Source organism: Pezoporus flaviventris, unplaced genomic scaffold, assembly GCF_033815535.1.
Source record: "Pezoporus flaviventris isolate CSIRO_AGI_PZ_B2104156 unplaced genomic scaffold, CSIRO_AGI_Pfla_v1 ptg000090l, whole genome shotgun sequence".
In the NCBI taxonomy this organism is placed as follows: Eukaryota; Metazoa; Chordata; class Aves; order Psittaciformes; family Psittacidae; genus Pezoporus; species Pezoporus flaviventris.
In genome coordinates this window covers 3560972-3580969 of record NW_026892638.1, presented here as the reverse complement: position 1 = coordinate 3580969, position 19998 = coordinate 3560972, and the positions used below count along the sequence as shown (strand labels likewise).

Here is a 19998-nt window from a genome sequence, read left to right as displayed (position 1 = left end):
ATGAAGACAGTTCTAATTTTGATTTTATCTGGATGAGGGAAAATGCCAGTGAAGGGATGTTTTCTGTAGATGTAATTGATAGAGCCAGGTAGAATTTTTAATAAAATGTTATCACAGCCATATTATTGCTGCATGAATCAAGGCTCATTCAAGGTACTTTTTCTCAGTGACTTCCAGTAAAATACTTTGGCTGAGCATTTCTGAAAATCCTATCACTGATTTTCAATTAAAAACTTTGCTCCAATATAGCACGTTTCACCACAACACCAGGATTATTTTGTTCAAACGTGGCTGCCATTCTCCCCATTTTATATATGGGGTAAAGAATAAACAGTTAAAAACACGTAGCACCCCCTTAGGTGAAGCATATAGTATTTGTAGAGCTGGCTGTAAGCTAGATAGGGAAAGATTCTTTTAGACAATGTTTCGCTCCATTTTCTAGCTAGTCTAACATGGTATATTGTAAAGTCAATTTCACAAGTGTGTTCTGTCTAACTAAACAAGTACACAGCACTCTGTCCTGAAAGTCCTATCATTTGTTTCAGTTGCCAATATCTGTCAACTAAAAAGGATCTAATGACTTTCCCATTAATAACAATCAATAAATCACAGTATACACCTTTCTACAAAGCAATTCAAAAACGGAACTGATGTGCATTACAATGAAATATACAGAAATGTAACATTACCTCTTCTCCTCTGTAAACCTTCTAGATCACCAGTCTTCTTAAGCTTCTTCTTGGCACTGACTAGCTGACTGCTGTCAAACAGATATGCTGGTGGGACACCAGAAGAGTGCTGGACTCCCTTCTCCTCACTCTGACGTTTAACAAAGCTGTCACTTTTCTCTAAGGGTTTTGCAGTGGCATCTTCCTTGGAGGGCAAAGGTGGAGGTGGAGGTGGTGGTGGAGGCAAAGGGGGTGGAAGTGGTACTACAGTAACAATCTCTGGTTCAACCTCATTACTGGTGAGTGGAGAAATACTAACAGGAGGCAGTTCAGAGTTAAGACCATCAGGAAGTAATGGGGTATCTCGAAGCTGTTCTAAGCTTGTGAATTCTTGCACTTGCAATGGCCGAACTGCATTTTCTGATTCCACCTCTTCACTTTTCTCTTGGATTTGTATGGCTGCTGGCAAAGACTGAGGCTGATCAACACAGGACGCTGAGCTGGCTGCACATTTTCTTCTTGCATGAGCTAGCCGTAGTCTGGTTGATTTAAGTATTACTTGCCCAGGGTACCGCTAAAGTAGATAAGTTATTGACAGTTAGAGAAGTATGCAACTAATATGCAAGTACTATTCTGGATTCTAAGTATCTGTTGCGGTTTGCCTTTCTGACAAGTAGAATTCATCTCCTACTTTCATGCATTTTGCTCTTGATGTAAAAAAAAGCAAATATATCCTCACCTTTATGCAAAAATGATCCATTTTCTTAATTTTTTATTCTTGGTTAAGCCACAATTTACAAGACTGGTTTGGGATACACATAGGCTAGAATTAGGATTTCATGAAGAACCAGAAAATGTGCATTCAAAACTATTTTTTCTGAAAACTAAAATCAAAATCCCTGTTGCTTTCCTTTTCTAAAACTGGTCAATGGCTCCCTCTGCAACAAAGTCCTCTCTGACCCAATACACTAGCCTTAGATGTGAAGCATACTGCCTAAAAATTTATCTCTTGAAACCATCAAACATTTGGAGACTTTACAAAGTATTTTAAGAACTAAATTGCTGCCTCATTATCTATCCTTTCATATTAGTTTCATCCATAGCCACTTCTATGCAAAAATTTAAGATGCTTCTGAAAGACACTTCTAATACCTTTCACAAACAACTGTGGTAAGCCTATAGCAATAGAGATCAAAACAATATCAATACGCTTATACAAAAGTCAACTCATTAACAGCTGTTCTAATTTACAGAAGCTATGCAATTCAAAAGCCTTGCAAACAATAAGGATACAAAAACCGTACTGCTGAGCAAAGCACTGCTAAGTAAAGAAATTTCTCATACCTGTATCTTTTTAATGTGCTCAGCAAAACAAAAAAAAAGTCTTCACCAATTAATAGAATCTCTATTTTATTGCACTTTAATCCCTTTTCTTACTCATTCCCCTTCATTCTACTCATTCTCTGATATTTCCATTGTAGTAGGAAGGGGCAAGCACTGCCAAGTATTCTAGCAATCAGTGGTACTGGGAAATACATTTAGATTATATTTCTTTTAGGAAAGTTTCCAAAGTGTCTTGTTGCAAGACATAGATACTCGTTACCACAAATGCCATATTTTCTTGTAAATATGAATCAAACAGTTAACTGCACAATGAAAAAGAATAGTTAATTACATAGTTTAATCCTGGAATGAGTGGAATAAATAAAAATTTATTCTGCAAAGGGAGCTCGTGGAAAAGCACACTCTTCTTCTATTACCTGTTTAAATGTGCGAAGTCTGTCCAGTGTTTTCTGTCTTTCCTGACTAACCCAGGAGCTCTTTCTTTCCTCTTCATCTTGTAACTGATCTCGCTTCTGAGGAAATACATGGAAAGCATGTAAATATTACATCCAATGTTACATTCAGCATCACCAAAAAAATGAATTAAAATAACTCTTCTACTAATTATTAATAACTACCTAACGATCCTCAAATAAACACATTTTCTGAACTTCAAAACTTGGCCTTTGTCTTCCCCTTACAAAATATTATGCATTTCATGTTCCGTAACTTCAAAAACATGAAAAGCTCTCTAAAGAAAAATTTCAGTCTGGAATTGGAACACCTGAAGATTTGTTACCTTGAAAGACGAGAAATAACTAGAGATGTGACAGAATATTATATTGAAAAAAGACTGCTGAGATTAAAAATGGTATAAATTAACCAGACAACAAACAAGTAACCATTTTCTCTCGTTTCAAGAACAAAATGACAGCCGGAAGTGCAAGGCTGCCCTTTTATGTTAAGATACCATTAGGATTTTCACAGTGCAAAAAATCACAGAACTCACTGCCACAAAGTTTTAAATACTGGGGAAATTAGGTAAATATTTTCATTAGAATTGACAACAGTAAATGAAGAATTTGTATTTAATTATTTAATCCAGCTTCATTTTTCTGTAATCTTACTTCAACAAACTGTTGAAGCTCTTCCTGGCAATTTTTCCTTCCTGATGCAATTATTTCTTATTTAGGGATACTACCTCAGTGAAAACATATATTTGGATCTACCTCCTTTAACTAGTCATGCATTTTCACACAACTTCAGCAGAGTTTCTACATCTTTGAAACATAATACTACTCTTCAGTCACATTTATTGAAAGTGACTGCTAGCTGTCAAATGGCAAAAGTCACTGTACTTAAGTTCAGAAGTTACCAGGAAAACTGATATAGAATAAACCTTAAGCAGAAACAGCAGCTTTAATTCTTAAATTATTCACAGCATTTAATATTACTTTTAAAAGCTAATCTTTATCATCATAATTAAAAAATCTGATCACTTTTGCCTTTTACTGTCATTAAGTCAACACAAAAGCAATGTCTGCCTGCCTGCCATTTTCAGAAGTCAGCTAGTGGCCTGGTGTCCTTCATAAAAAGGATTGGAAGGAAGTAAATACAGATACATCAGGGATAGGAAGAAGAGAACGTGTCTAAAAAAGAGTAAGGACAGGAAACATGAAAAGGTGAAGAGGAATAGAAGTATATGGTGAAAAGAAAGTAACAGCAATAGGGCACAGGAGTTAAAACAGGAGCATAAAGAAAAGACTGTACCAAGAAGAAAGGATAGTTCTACCAACACATTTCAATGCTCCATATGCAATCTGGTCAAACTTTTCCTGAAGCAGTCTCAAACTCAGGGGGGGTGATCTGTTTGTTTCTTTTGGGGATTTGCTTGCTTGATTGTTTTTGGTTTTGTTTATAAATAAGAATGCAACCTAACTCTAGCAGTAATCAGTTATATTGTGAACCTACCATTAAAAAACTTTCTTATTGCTTGGGTTCAATGTCATCCTAACAGTGCTATTATACTCCTGCCTATCAGGTCGGGGACACACAGTATCTTTTTAAAACAGCTATCGCTGTAAATACTGTTCTAATTAATGTATAATGAGGAATACAAGCTACTAACTAAATGCTAATCTCAACAGCAGAAAACACAAACTTACTAGCTGAACAGTATGGTGCATTTTGTATTCTTCCTCACTCTGGTGACGCTGCTGGATCTTTTCATTATGCTTTGCGATACAGATCTCCTGTAGAGACATAAAAGGTTATCTATAAGATATAAATTTCTAGTATTGATTTACTGCATATAATGTACCTACCAAATAGGCTTTGTAATTTTTATTTTTCTAATTCTTAGTGCTATCTCAAATGAGCTAATTTAAACAAGCTAATTTAACTTACAATAAAAAAAAAAATTAAAACGAAAGCAAGCCAAACTCAAACCTATTAAACTGTCAAAAAAACATACAAAAGTAACAGCTGCTTGAAACTCTATTCTAGAATACCAGTACAAAAGTAGCAACAAACACTGATTTGTCAAATACTTCCTAAAAGCCTGTGTAACTCCATGCATTTGTATAAATGGAAGATACCTAACTCTCAAACATACTACATATTTGTTTATGCAACAGGACAGATTCTCATTTACAAATGTCAGTTCATCTTTTGCACGTACAATCTGCAAGCACAAACACTAATAATGTTGTTAAAATTTTATGCCTGCAAAACCAGGCTCACCAAGTTCAGATCTGTAATATCCAGTTGAAAAAAAAAAAAAGCTACTTATTGCATTGCCTGCAAATATGACCAGGTTAAAAAAAATCACAACAAAACAAAACAGGCCATGTTATACAACAGATGACAAGAAAGAGGATGACACTCAAACTTCAGGTAGATAATAAAAAGAACTGAATTACGTGTCAGTTACAAAGAAGAGGTATGTAAATAGGAATCTGGTGTAGTGACAAGACTCCAGGAACTTGAAACCTCAAAGAAGAATACTGAGGCCCAGTAAATCAGACAGTATGGGCAATGAGATTATGCGTAGTACAAACACCACACAGAAGCAGAACAAAGTCAGATTGTCCAGTTAGAAACAGACCTCACAGGTGTATAAGAGGAGACAGTGTTGAGGAAGCAGTCTGGAATGCAACTGCAGCTGCAACACCAAAACGATGGACTTCCCAGGCATCACTCAGTTTGACTTGTTGGGTGAAACCAGATAATAGCATTGCCATTGAAAGCATGGTGTGGGGCAGCTGAGAGAATTATCAGCTATGAAATAAGATACTACAGTAGTGGCAACCCCCCCCCCCAAAAAAAAAAAAAAACAACAAAAAAAAGAGGAGAATGTTGGGGAAAAAAAAAATAAAATCACATGTTGGACACTTGGAAATGCACTTTAAAGCTACATTCTACTACAAGCAGACTATGGACATTCTGAGATCACACATATGGGTAGCCAGTGTTCCTATATGGGGCAGAAATATTGCGCTGTCTTGAATGTTTCTGTCCTGGATTCAGCTGTAACGTTTACATTTCTCGTTAGTAGCTGGTGCTGTGCTGTGTATTCGACTTTAGTCTGAGAACAATGCTGATAACACACCAATGTTTCAGCGCTGCTAAGTAATGCTTTCTCCAATCAAGGACTTTTCAGTCTCATGCTCTGCCAATGCAGAGAGGCACAGGAAGCTGGGAGGGAGCAGAGACAGGACAACTGACCCAAACTAGCCAAAGGGGTATTCCATACCACAGCATGTCATAACGTCGTAACTGGAGAGAGTTACCCGAAGGCCCAGATCGCTGCTCAGGTCAGGCTGGGCATTGGTCAGTGGGAGGTGAGAAATTGTATGGTGCATCACTTGTGTTTACTGTTTTTTTTCCCTCTTTCCCTTTTTAGTTTTATATTTCTCCCCTTGTTACTTCCCTTGTCATTATTATCACTATTATTATTAGTAATACTTTTATATTATACTTTAGTTACTGGACTGTTCTTATCTCAACCAGTGTGGTCTACATTCTTTTGATTCTCTTCTCCATTCTGCCAGGAGCTGGAGGGACAGGGAAGGGGTGAGCAAATAGCTGTGGTTCTGAGTTACTGTCTCGGTTTAAACCATGACAGTTCCTGAACATTAAGACTATTCATGTTGCTACCATATACAGGTAACAAAAAAGAGAGTAATTTTCTGTGGAAATACTGTCCCAGCTTGATCAGAGATGTATACGTATAGATAAACACTCTTGTGTTTTATACTTGTTTGTGGAATTCGGGGTTTTTTAATGACAAAAAGTGTTGACTTAATACAGCTGGAAAAGTTAATGCATTTTGAAGACACAGCAATAGCTTCAGAATATTATAAGAAAATCTGAAAGACTTTTCATAATACTACCACTGATTTACCTTTATAATTTATTCCCTATTTATGTGCTAAGTTCAACTGTCTGCTAAAATAATGAGGAATATATGTCATGAGATATAAAAAAGGTATTAAAATAATGAGAAAATATATGTTAGGTTTGGGAGCTTCTGACTCGTAAGTACCTGGGAGGCAGACTTTTATAAAACATTTTCTCTTTAGAATCAGTATTTAAATCTTTCCGATGAAAAGCAACAATGAAAACCATTTTAAGCATGTAGAGAGGATAAAACAAAACATTTGATGCTGACTTTGTACTAATAAACAACCTGCTTTAATGTAATTAAATCTCTTGAAATAATAAAAAAGACTAGGAGCGGCTGAAAACATATTACAGCACAGGATTAGAAATCTGAATCATCTTAACTAATTACAGACATGGTCAAAAAAAAAAAAAAGAGGTGGCAATTTCACAAGGACAAATACAAGGTTCTACTTGTAGACAAGATTAAGTAACTGCAAACAAGGATGAAGAAAAAACCCATCCAGGTAGCAGCATTAAAGAAAATTATCTGGATAATTATGGCAGATGACAAGTTGAACATAAACAAACTAACTCTGGCAAAAAAGGAAAGCAGCATAATGGACTAAATGAGCAGAAATACAGCCTGCTGAACAGATGAAGTGCTTTCCCTTCGTTCTCAGCACTGCAGAAGCAGCAGCATTATGTCCAGTGAGAGCCACACTTCAAGAAAGATGCTGCCCAACTGTTACTGTGTGAGACAGCATCAGGAAGAATAATGTTCATTTCTCTTTTAATATGCTAACCTATTTCATAGTATCAAATTTGCATGTATTGAAAACAAAACAAGGGAGAGCTGAGGAACCATTTCAATCCTCATCACTGGATAAGCTACCTTTTTTTTTTAAGACTAGAAACATGTAGTATACATAGAAGAAATCTACATTAGTATTGTATTTAAGTAGTTCCAGTGAGCTTTGCTTTCATATTGAAAATTATGCAAGTTAAGCATTTAGTAAGCTCAGTATGTGCAGAATTTTACTATACTATAGGCCTTTTGTGTAGTTATGCCATTAAGTTCTGTTGAAGTAGTAACAGTAATCTGAAAGCATACCAAGTAACCCTATTCCAGCTGTCACTGTATTTAACTATTTTGGCATGGGCTATGCTTTAAACTGCACGTCTGCAAATTAGTGATGGGGTCCTATTAAAACAGACACACCTGCACATTAAGAAGCTTCCTAGATAAAAGCACATATTATGAACATATCCCAGCTTCACTAACCAGTTGCTTCTGCTCGCAATAAGGAATACCTTTCCTGGAAGTGAAATAATTCAATTTCTTCATAACTCTTATTTTTTCAAAGATACTTTTCTAGACACCTTTTATACTATCTTTTTTTATCTTAACTCCTTAACTCTTTGCTACAAATATAACTCCCTAAAAAAAGCCAGTTGCTTGTTCCATATGATAACCTAATTAATACTACTGTACAGCCAGCAGGGGGTAGACTGGGATAACAAAAGCAATATCCTGCATGAAAAAACCTGTAACTAGCTTTCAAGAAATAAGTAGTGAGATCACTATTTCAACCCCATTTTGTAATAACTAACTCACTGTCATCAACATAAAAGAACGTCGGGAAATGACTGCTTAAAAAAGGCAAATAGTTTTGTATGAAAAATCATAAGCATCAAGAGTTTACACTCATGGTAGTACAATGAAAGAACATCAACCTCTCTAAAACCGTATTATTTGAAAAATCCTGTCTCAATTATTCAGAATCATGACTGAATGAGCTTTCTAACAAACATTTAGCAAATATTTCTAAATAAAGGTTTGACACAATTATTTGACATCATCATTAAAAAATTAAAGCATCAACTGCAAAATCAGAGAAGGAATTTCTGAAAAACAAGATTAATAAAGACTATAGTCACAGATGCTTATATCTGTATTACACTTAGCCTTATTCTACACAGAGTAATTGATTCCCTTTCACTGTATTAACTCAACTGAAAATGTTTTTGAATACCCAGATGATAAAACAACCAAAAAATACAAACTGATGACAGAGAATCATTTCCTATTGTTTTCTTAATGATGGTATCTGTGCTAGAAAGGCGGCATTATCCTAAGGCAATCCTCATTTGCCAAAATCTTAGGAACAAGCAAGGACTGTAATTTCTAAGTATATCATAGGACTGTGATATATACTACTTAGTGCACAGCTTTCTTCATTTTTAAATGCAAAACTGACAAGGTAAAAAACCAAAACAACAAACAAAACAACAACAAAAAACCCCAAACAACAGGGGTGTTGGGGAAGGGTAAAAAAAAATATAAAAACCCCACCAAAGCCTCACCAACCCAGTCCAAAACAGAACAGTTGCATACAGGCCTCTTTTAAGATACTTTGCTGAAACAAGCACGATCAGGAACAGAATATGAAAAGTATTAAGTAGACTCATCACAGTTCAACAATAAAAGTTTCTTAACTGAGACAGACTTTGAGAATTTTACCATGATATGTACTTTCCAAATGCACAATCAAAACATTCTTTTTTCCAGTTAGCATTCAGTCACCACCACACTCATTTCCACTATGTAGAGTCTGCTTTTGCATCCTATCTGTATCTTTGTTCTGTTTTAAACTGCAAGTGCTTCAGAGCAAGAACCCTTTTTTCCTCCCAGTTTTGTAACGTACAACTCCTAGCATCAGACACTATAAACAGTGTTCATTAACAATGTTTTGCAACATCACTAGAATGATCACTCAAGAAAAAACGTTGTTTATGTCTGAATCAAAGCCACAAGAGTTGATTTTCAAGTAATTACTAGTAAACTTAGCAGAGCTCTGAATTTCCTGGCAATAGTAAGTGCAGCTACAGTAAACACCTCTAACAAATATCCATCACAGTGGCTGTGTTCTTTTCTGCCCAACAAGTACCACAAAATGTGTAACACCAGATTCTGCCTATTCTTTTTGCTCAAATAAAAATCTTTTATTTCCCCCTGCAAGTTTAAATACACATTATTCTAATCTGTGATTTCTTTAGAAGTTGAAAGCTAAGTATCTCACTGCAGCACTCAACTGCAGATAATGCTATGCTGAGCAATCTAATCAGCAGAGCCGGAACTAGTTGTGAGAGTGCTGTGATGCCCATGCTGTGATTTCCAGCAGTGAAGTTCCATTTGAAGACACTACCTCAGGTCCTGAAAACAGTACAGCCATGTTCCTGCAGCACAATGTTGAGCAGACATGACTATATTACTCCCACACACAGACCCAGATGAGCAATACTGCCACATACAGCTTTGCATCATGTCTCACTGCACAGGCTCCAACTAATGTTACAGCACAGAACTAATTCCTTCAGTTTAAACAAGATATTTTATCATAGCATAACCTTGAAACAAGTAAGCCAATCAAAGGTGATTAGCTCACTTTACAGATAAGAAGGCATGCTAAAAAAAAATCTCTATTCCTGCTTCAGATTGCTTCTTAACTTGTTACCTCCCAAAATTAAGGAACAGCAACCACACTGTTGCTCTGAAACAGGGCTGTCTACTCTGAAAAATGTCAGCAGTGATTTTCATATTCGGGAGAAAAGAGCATAACTATTACAATGTAACCTATGTTAATTAGCATAGCATGACAGGATCTATTCCTTAAAGTACTAAAAAGCCCAGCTTCTTGGTACTTTTTCTTTTTACAAACTCACATAAAAGAAACTCAGTAACTGAGCAAGCTACTTCCCATAACTGGCAAACAAGAGACATTTATTTTATGATAACTTATTTGCAGTCTTCTCTGTAACGTGTTCATTAGAGACAGGACAGTGACCGAAGAAATATAAAAGAATCCAAAATATAAAATGTATCTACTACTGTTTTGTTTGCTGTTATGCTTCAGATTGAAGTACAGAAATAGATTAGACTAATTATGAAGGGGAGGCAAAACCTGAAGGCTTTATCCTCAACCTACTAGAAATATTTATGTGAAGGGGCCATCTCCTGCATCAGGGCACACGACTGAGAACACAGAACTACACCAACCCCTGACCCCAATCTACAATAGTCTCAACTGAGACTTCCGCATATGGATTATAGTATAACCTATAGTATACCTATTTCATAACAAGTATTACAATGCTCCCTCAAAACTTTGATCTATTCTACTCATTAAGCTGTCTCACCTATTAATAATGCAAGTTCACAGGAGGACACAAGGATGATAAGGGGGCTGGAGCACCTCCCATAAGAAGACAGGCTCAGAAAATTTGGACGGTTTGGCCTGGAGAAGAAAAGGCTGCACGGAGACCTCACAGCAGCCTTCCAGTATCTGAAGGGGGCCTACAAAGTTGCTGGAGAGAGACTATTCATCGGGGACTGTAGTGACAGGACAAGGGGTAATGGGTTTAAACTTAAACAGAGGAGGTTTAAGTCAGATATAAGGAAGAAGTTCTTCGCTGTGAGGGTGGTGAGGCATTGGAATGGGTTGCCCAAACAAGTGGTAAATGCTCCATTCGTGGCAGCGTTCAAGGCCAGGCTGGACAGAGCCTTGGGCGACATGGTCTGGTGTGAGGTGTCCCTGCCTAGTTCCCTGCGTCAGAACTAGGTGATCTTAAGGTCCTTTCCAACTCTGACCTATGATTCTATGATACTGATGTAACCACAAACTGCTAGGGAATAATAAATGAGTAATTCTGGAAAAAAGGAATGAACATATTTACATACACGTATACACAACTTCAAAACATTAGCTATATTAAACAATTTTCTGCACAACATCCCAGTAATGTGACGCATGAAAAAGTTGAGTGGTCCCAAGCAGCACACCTTGTTTTAAAAATTAAGACTATATACCGTATTTCGTATATATCTGCTGAACACAGAGTATCAATGACACATGATGCAAGTTTAAAAGGATGAGGCAAGAAAATGAAAATAGAACTCATTAGTGAGAAAACACCCTTGAAAATTCTCTTCTGCAAATATATATAAAACTACTCTCTGTAGAAACATGCATTCTAGCATATACTTTTCACATTATTCTCATTAGTCAGTAGAAAGTTTGTTGCCTCCAAAGTAATTAAAGACTCCTTTAAAACTAAAAGGTAAACTGCATCTTAAGTATCAGTTTAGTAATATATGCTACTGCATAAAACGATGTCTACTAAGTGGTAAATATAATCCATGAAAATTCTAGTAGAAGTTGTATCTGAAATGAAATCTTTTGAAGTTTTATTAAATTTGCTAATTATGCTAGAAATTTGCAATTTAATAATACCTTCTTGTTTCTGAGGTAGGCTTTCTTGGCTGAAATACGTCCACGCCGTGCTTCCAGCTGGCGGATTTTTTGTTGTAACTTTTGCAGCTCTTCTTTTTGCAAGTATATAGATGTTACCGTATCCTCTTTTTCAAGCATGGCTTCCATACTTTCGAAAGTGTCATAATATACCACTTCATCTCTCTTCTCTGTTTTAAAATGTCAGCAATGAAAAAGTCAAATCAATAGTCTGTATTTGATTAACATTTTGTTTTGTTCAACAACAATCCTCCTACTGAGTTGCAAGACTTAATATAGAAGAATACTATAGTCCTTTCAGAGGACTACCAAAATCAAAAGGTCAGAGGAAAAGCACTAAACAGCAAAGCTCTGTTTATGAAGAATAGGAATCAATATCAATGAAGCACAGCCTGCTACACAGGTAAGCTCAGGGCATTGAAAAAGCCCAAACACAACTGTAAATGTACACTTGTGTCCACAGTCTAACTTGATTACAATGCCCACATATGTCTCTGGGTCTCTTACCAATGGACCCAAGATGAGCAGTAATATCCTCTGGCTTTCACTATGTAGTTCAGGATACATGGGCTCCTTCTGAAGTCTTTAACATGAGTTTGTCCTACCTCTGTCAACTATTAATTTTGTGAAAGGGAACCAGACAACAAAAGACGAAAAACACTCTTGGAATTCCGACCTCCCATTTACTGCATCTGCTCAGAGGTTTCAGAAGGTAGGTAATATCAAGGCAATCCTTTAGAGCATTGCAAGCCTGAAAAGGAGGTCATTACCAATAGTTTTATCAACACTCATGATTTTTAGCCTCCAGAGTGAAACACGTACTGTAACATTGAGCTCATCTCTGAACGCTGCCTTCTCATCTCTTGCCAAGAAGGAAAGAGTAACAATTATAAATCCTTGCAGAATGTTGGAATAAAGAAGCAGCAAAGGCCTCTCGTTCCTTATTCACTACACCAAGTTGGATATTTTTGTAATATACCAAGCAGGATATGCATTACGGCTGACACAGACAGATATAGCTGGCATGACTATCGAGTACGTACTCTGCAGCACCACCAAACCTCATTTTAACTTCACAACTGCTTTCAGCAAGACTGTAGTTTCCTCCTATTTCTGCTAGTAGCTTATTTGGAAGAGCTGTCCTCACGGCACTTTCCATTTTAAAAGCTATTGTCAATTCATGGTATTTGCGTGTACAGTCTCTGCTGTAACTAAAATTGTGACCGCCATGTTAACTTCAACTCAGGAGACATGGCAGGACCAGAAAAAAAAAGCACAGCACTATATCAACCTTAAAATAAAAACTAAGAAGACCTGATCTACTGGACTCTTTACTTCAGTGCTGAGGTTAAACAAAAATGAAATTAAAACAAAGCAGTTTCATCCATACATAAAACTACCAAAGTCACTAGAACCCACCTTGAGACCTCAGCCTCAATTGCAATTACATGCAAGTTTTGTTTTAGAACACTTTCACAAAATGTTAAAGATAGGCGTTTACAAGTGCATCTACCACAAAACCATCTTACAAGGATGTACGAATAGTTCGTATGGATAGGGTAAGACCCTTTAAAATCTTAACCTAATAAATTCACGTCTCCTGAATTTCAGTGCAAGTGTTTGCTTAATGACAGTAAAATAACACTACTATTATTTATGGTATATCAATCTATTATTATTTGATACTTTTTCAGATCCAATATGCTGAATTTGCAAAATAAAATGGTTTTCTTCTAGCTTACAACCAGCTGGCAGTCAAATCAAATCATGCTCTCAAAAAATTATGTTAGGACTTCATTAGCAGTAGTGCTGATGCCCCTCAAATCAAAACGGAACCCAGAACTCTCTGAAATATCTCTACAGAGCCAGTAAGGTTCAAGAATAAAGGACAGCAACAGCATCTACAAATCACCAAGACACATGTACATTTAAAATGCTATTACTTTACTGACTGTAAGTACACTTTAAAAAGGAAGGGCAACAGAAGATGCAACAGACTATTCTTTTCTCTTCTGACAGCACAAGAAGCAACACATATTAAGAGATGACTATATGTTTTAGATGCTTGCCCTGGGTTCAGATGTAACAGTTATTTTTCTCCTTACTAGCTGGTGCAGTGCTGTGCTTCAGCTTTATTTTGAGAACAATGCTGATAACACATCTATGTTTCAGCTGCTGCTAAGTAATTCTTTCTCCAATCAAGGATTTTTCAGTCTCATGCTCTGCCAGTGTGGAGGGGCACAGGAAGCTGGGAGGGAGCAGAGACAGGACACCTGACCCAAACTAGCCAAAGGGATATTCCATACCACAGCACATCATGCCCAGTATGTAAACTGGGGGAAGTCACGCAGAAGGGCAGATCGCTGCTCGGGCTGTGCTGGGTATCGGTCAGCAGATGGTGAGCAACTGTATTGTATATCATTGTTCTTTATTGTTGTGTTTTTTTCCCCTTTAAGTTTTATGTTCTCTGCCCTTGTTACTTCCCTTATCATTATTGTTGGTAGTAATAGTTATATAGTAGTAGTATATGAGTAGTAACTATTTCCATAGTTTGTAAGTACACAAGGTGTAGTAGGTTTTGGAAACTTAAGGTATGCATCTCTGCTCTAAATTAGTGAGATGGCAATACAACAAGCTTCAAAGTTTAGCTGAAGGACTCTGATTTGCAGGAATACCTTTTAAAATTCAAAGAAATTAATAATACCAATGCAAATTTTTAGTGAGACAAGTCCAGTAATTAAGAAATTTCCTCCTCTCTGAATTTTGTTTTCCAAAACTCACATAATATCTTAAATGCTTATTTCCAACACAGGCAATGAGAACCAGACTAAAACTTCTGTATCTGCCTTATGAATGGGTGTAAATTTTAACAATACCTATGTTAAAAGCCCTATGTTAAAAGTTCATATGGTCTGTTCACATTTCATTCCCACAGGCTTTACTAGACTTTTACAAACAGAAATATATTTTTGCAGATTACATCTTAATTAAAATGCACAAAGCAGCACCTGACATCAGTCTTCTGATGCTTTCAAGTTGTGCTGTCAACAGCAGCTCTTCACATTTCAAGATCTCAAACTGCACTTCATATAGTTGAAGCTGTAGATCATAATAGTCAGCTTCTAACTGGTCCAAATGGGCTATGGCTTCTGTACCACCTTTCAGGCTCTGCATCTAAATGAAAAGAAAGAAAGAAAACACAAAAACAAACGAACAAAAACAAACAACAAAAACCACATGAGTCTCGTACACTAAATGTAACATTAAAATTGAACAACACATCAAGAGGATAAGGTTTTGATCAGCCACACCCTTTCAGACATCTTTAATACCTGACCTTTTTTCTATATGTTTAAATATAACTATACTAAACCAGAAAGATACCTCTACTGAATTAAACCAAAGATCCATCTTACTCACTGCCCAGTTTTGGACAAAGTTTAACCACAAATTGCCAGAAACATAAATGAAACATAGTAGGCAGTGCAGTGATACCTCCTGGTGAAACCTCACCAGTCTGCAGCACAGCTTAAGCCACACTGCTGCCCTTTACACAGAATAGATTTACTGGATTTTACTTCATAAATTTGTCCTATCCCTTTTTTTTTTCATAGCATCTATGCTTTCAGAACCTGCATCATTACCCATTCAGAAGAGGGGTTTCACAGCTCAGCTAAAAACTAAGGAAACTGTTCTGTATGTTTCTTTTCATGTAAGATGAATAGACAGAAGACCTGTGAATCAGTTCTTGTAATGTCAATTTCTCCTACTCTATTGTGTATTTACTGATGGCAATTATTAATGCGAAAGGCTCAGTAAGTCCTTAAGTTAGTATCATAAATCTTACAATCAATAATGTATGTTTCAGTCCAGTGTGACACCAAAATGTCTTGTTATGCCATTCTATTACTCTGCATCCATATTAAGTTACTAATTATGACCAGAGCAGTAAATGATATAATGATGGCATATTTGGAGTGAATTGGAAGCTAGCTTTCAAGACAAAAGACTGACTCTTGAACATGCCAGTTTTTCCATATAGAAATGATAATGTTCATTGGTAAGGCAGGGTTATCCTGGGTTTTGGCATTTCTAAAGAGTTTTCTCATTGTAAAAAAATATACGATAGCAACAAAATGTGTCAGGTTTGTGGGGATTTTTTTTTGCTTGTTTTGCCTGTGGTTTCCTCTTTTTATTTTGGTTTTGTTTGTTTGTTTGTTTAAATTAAGGCAACATCATTCAAAGTTCTACCACAACTTGCTTTGACAGTGAACTGTGAAATTCACTCAAACATACTTTTATTTTTTATTTTTCCTAAAAAAAACAAAATGTTTCCAAATTTAAGCCCAAAGTTTTTGTATAAAGACAGAATAGAGACACAAACGTGCCATCTTCAGAAGTATCAGCTTATCAAGTTATAGCAGCTCAGTATTCATTCCATCGCACTGGTGTCTGCCTGCTAAAGGACCCATCTTAAAACCAGATCTTAGCCCTACAAGTATACATTCCAGATGCCGCCAGCTACCTGGTCTGTTTTAGGCGTACACCACCACTATATTCAACTTTCAGGTGCAACAGCAATGGGAATTTAATACTGTCAGATGTCTCTCAAAGATTCCTAGCTACATAATAGCCTCTCATGAAAAATGAGAACTTTTAATTTCAATAATTTATGTTAAAACTTTATATGAGATATTATATACATACAGTAATTCAAAACAGTACCATCACTCTCAGGAAGACTGACATTTCTTGTTAAAAATTTAAGAGTGATTCAATTCTTAATGTTACAAGTTGCTATCTAATCTGTACTAGTAATTTGCTGCCTCCTTGGTAGGTGTCAGGCTGATCAGCTAGTGAAAGAAACACAAAGAACTTTAACGTGGGAATGTTACAGGGAATAAACAATCTGTAGGTGGACAAGAACTAGAACTGGGGTGATCAGAGTTCAATTTCCTGCATTAAGTCAAGCAAATAATTAAATCTGCCTGGCCCTTAAGTGAAGAACTTAAGCAGGAACTTAAATTAACAGTTCTAAGGAAGAAATATATCATCTGTAAACCCACGTGTGGTTACTAAGATATGTTAATACAGAAAACCTCTGACAAGAACTATGAGCACCCATGCTAAAGGGCAGATGACAAAATTAATAGAAATATAGTCAAACATGAAATAGAGATGTGAGTGCCATCAAATCCAGCTTTCCACCATCACGGAATACTTTCAGACAAATCTAAAATGAACTGCTTTCATAATGTGTGTTCTTAAAATAATCTCCATGTTATTGTTGTTGTTCTTATTCTGCTTTGTAAAAACAAAAACAAACCAAAAAGCTCTCACAAAAATCTGTGTTCGTTACTCCCACTGGAAGTCTGTTCCAAATACTCCCTCCTAACTGCCAGGAAACATCTTCCAGATTTCCAGTGTATTCACAATCAGATAATACCATTTGTTCATGTGCCAGTATTGAACAACAACATGCATTGCTCTTGACTAGTATTTATTCCTTTTAGTATTTTTATGAAAAGCAATTTTCTATTATCTCAGCCTTCATTTTATTTGTCAGAACAACTTCAACTTCTCTGGGAATACAGATTTGCCATTCCTGTCATCACTGTAGTAGTCCTGTCTGTAACTGCTCCAGTTAGAACCAATCTTTCTTTGGTGACCAGAAATATGTGGAAGATAGATGTGGAAGAAATCTCACAACTCCATGTGCAGTGACACTAACACCCTGTTGCTGGAAATACCTGACTGACAGATTGGAGAGCATCTGCTGCTGTAGTACTCTGCTGTATTGGTGGCTCACATTGCTATGGCCAGATTATAAGAACATGGTCATTCTCATCTGCTGTCATTTACGAAGTAATTAACCTGCAGTTCACGGTAAAAATTTGTACTACTTTTTCCTAGCAATATATATGAATAACTATTATTACATTTTCTATTATCCAGCCTTTTAAGTAATCTGTTACTATCAGATGGAATTCAAAGCGATGTTTCAATCCACCCTGTGTGAATTCTGACTGTTCTCCAGTTCAAGTATTCATTTTAATTCATCACTATTGCTGACAGAGAAATCTCAGAAGGGAGTAAAATTCAGAAGAAAAACTCAAGTCTTTCAGTGTGAATACAGAAACTCATCCTCAAAACCAACAGAAAATAATTTTAAAGAAATTCTAAATTATTTTAAGGGAAACATGGACCACTGGTAAAAGGCAGGCTCTCACTCATACATTGCAACTTGTTTAACAAAAGTATTCCTCCAACCTATTAAGTATGAGGAGTCAATTATAGTCAGGCCATGATACTACAGGACAAAACATTAAAAAAGTGAAGTTAAGATACTTACAGTTGGCATCCTGGGCAATCAGGAAAATTTCAGACACTAAAAGTAAGATCTTTTCCTCTTGAAAAGGGTGTATCACTGGTTTATATAAACTTTTTTCTTTTCCAAGTGTAAATGTTCAAAGTTTCATAGACAACCTGCTGAACACCGGGAGTGTCCTCATAAACAGTCAAACCTGGTCTTTGTTCTGAAATGTTGTTCTTTCTGTCTTAATCCTCAACTCAAATCCTGATAGATTAGTTTCTCAAGCATTCTGGTCTTTTTAAGGGAATATCCTGGTTTTATCTTCTATGCCTAGAAAACAGTAGCTAAATAGTTTGCTAGAAAAGGTTCTCATATCTCCCCATCATCATGTTTTGATCCATAGCTCTCCATACCTTGCCAAACAATACACCATGCCAAACCACCATGCCCATGCATGCCATCAGATGTTCCTCATTTCTCCATCCCCAAAAAGCCCCAAACTCTCAGTTCAGAGCTTCTCACCTGTTACTGTATACTACAGCAAACCTCTCCTTTTTCCTACGCAACCCCTAATGCTTTTGTACATCTAAACAAACACTTACTTATTTACCAGACTGAGATCTCATTCAATATAATTCACAGAAGGTTTCCACCGGGAGAAAAATAAGATGTGCTACAGAAAAGATTACATGTGGCTCCTATGAATACGTGAAGATCTTCAGTATGGTGTTTCCAATTAGTACTCCTAGTTCTCTCATCAAGATAAAAATGGCAACAGCCTGAAAAACTTAGGTTTCAGCTCTTGGCCTTCTAATTCTGAAGAACACTGAAATGGAGCGAACTATTTTTATTCCATGGTCCAGGTTTTGCAGGTACTCTCTCTTCCTCACAGAACACGCTGTCTTTTACAGAATCTCCTAAGACAGGCATATAGTCTATCAGGCTTACAAACCCACCAGTCTATACAGCACTAAAATCTTGAGTTCTCTGGGTAACCTTCTCACGACAGAGCCACTGGTTTAGTCAAATTTTGCTAAAACATTTGAAAAGTGCTCTAAAAACAAACCACTGACTGGACAGAATGTAAATTGACATTAGTGTGACAAAAAGTTCTCAGCACCAAATATCTGTATGAAAGCAAATTTTAAAAGAGGATTTGTAGCTTTTTTAGGAGGTGTCATAAAACCCAGCAAATACTGTTTTTTTTTTTTCTGCTAAGACATTTAAACACAGTTTAATGCATGCACTCTTTCCTCAGAAAAGCTGTAGCTAGCACAACCCCCACAGGAAGACTGCCTTAATAATGAGGGTAAGCAGAGACAAAGACAATATAGTACAACATCTATGTATTTACTAATGTTCAGACAACTTCCATCTGGAATGTTAGAACTATTCTGAAAAGGTGGTTATGCTTCAAGGAGCTAACGCATGGAGATTACATAGCAGCAGATTTCTGTCCTATCCCTTCTCTTCATTTTATTCATCTCAGTAGGTATCTGTAGACATTGACAGTAAAAACTGTGTTGATGGTTCACTAACCAGAAAAAGATTAACAGAAAATGTAAGTGGCACAAAACCCACCACACCTACATTGCAACTTCGTCTAACATGGTAAAGTGTAATGGAAGTTCAAATACAGACTTCTATTATTAAAAACTGGAAAAAAATTACTTTCAGCTCTGGGTTTTGTTGGGGTTGTTTGGGTTTCTTTGTCTGCTTTTAAGTACATCAACATTCTTTAAGGTTTGGGGTTTTCTTCATGTTTTATTTTTCTATTTATTAGTACAAACAATTACCTCCTCTTTCAGTGCATGCTTCTTCTGCTCCAAACAGATTTCTTTTGCACGCATCAACTGCAAAGTCTCCTTAGAAACTGCATACTGAAGTTTTTCCATACGTTCCACTGCTGCTGCCCATGCTGCCTTACCAAACTTCTTCTGGTCTGCTCGCATTCGATCGTACACAGCTACAGGGGGAAGAAAAGGCAGACAGCTTACCA

At 36.5% G+C, this 19998-nt stretch overlaps 1 protein-coding gene across 2 annotated transcripts in view; it reads right to left on the bottom strand.

Moving 5' to 3' along the window:
- Positions 1-19998, bottom strand: part of JMY (junction mediating and regulatory protein, p53 cofactor) — a 66879-nt gene that overhangs the window by 11036 nt on the left and 35845 nt on the right. For both annotated transcript variants that reach the window (XM_061475887.1, XM_061475888.1), the window contains 6 exons: positions 19796-19965; positions 14695-14860; positions 11669-11856; positions 4157-4243; positions 2429-2524; positions 690-1242 (listed from right to left, as the gene is read on the bottom strand). In XM_061475887.1, coding sequence (XP_061331871.1) covers positions 690-1242; positions 2429-2524; positions 4157-4243; positions 11669-11856; positions 14695-14860; positions 19796-19965 — 1260 coding nt within the window. The remainder of the gene's footprint in view (positions 1-689; positions 1243-2428; positions 2525-4156; positions 4244-11668; positions 11857-14694; positions 14861-19795; positions 19966-19998) is intronic.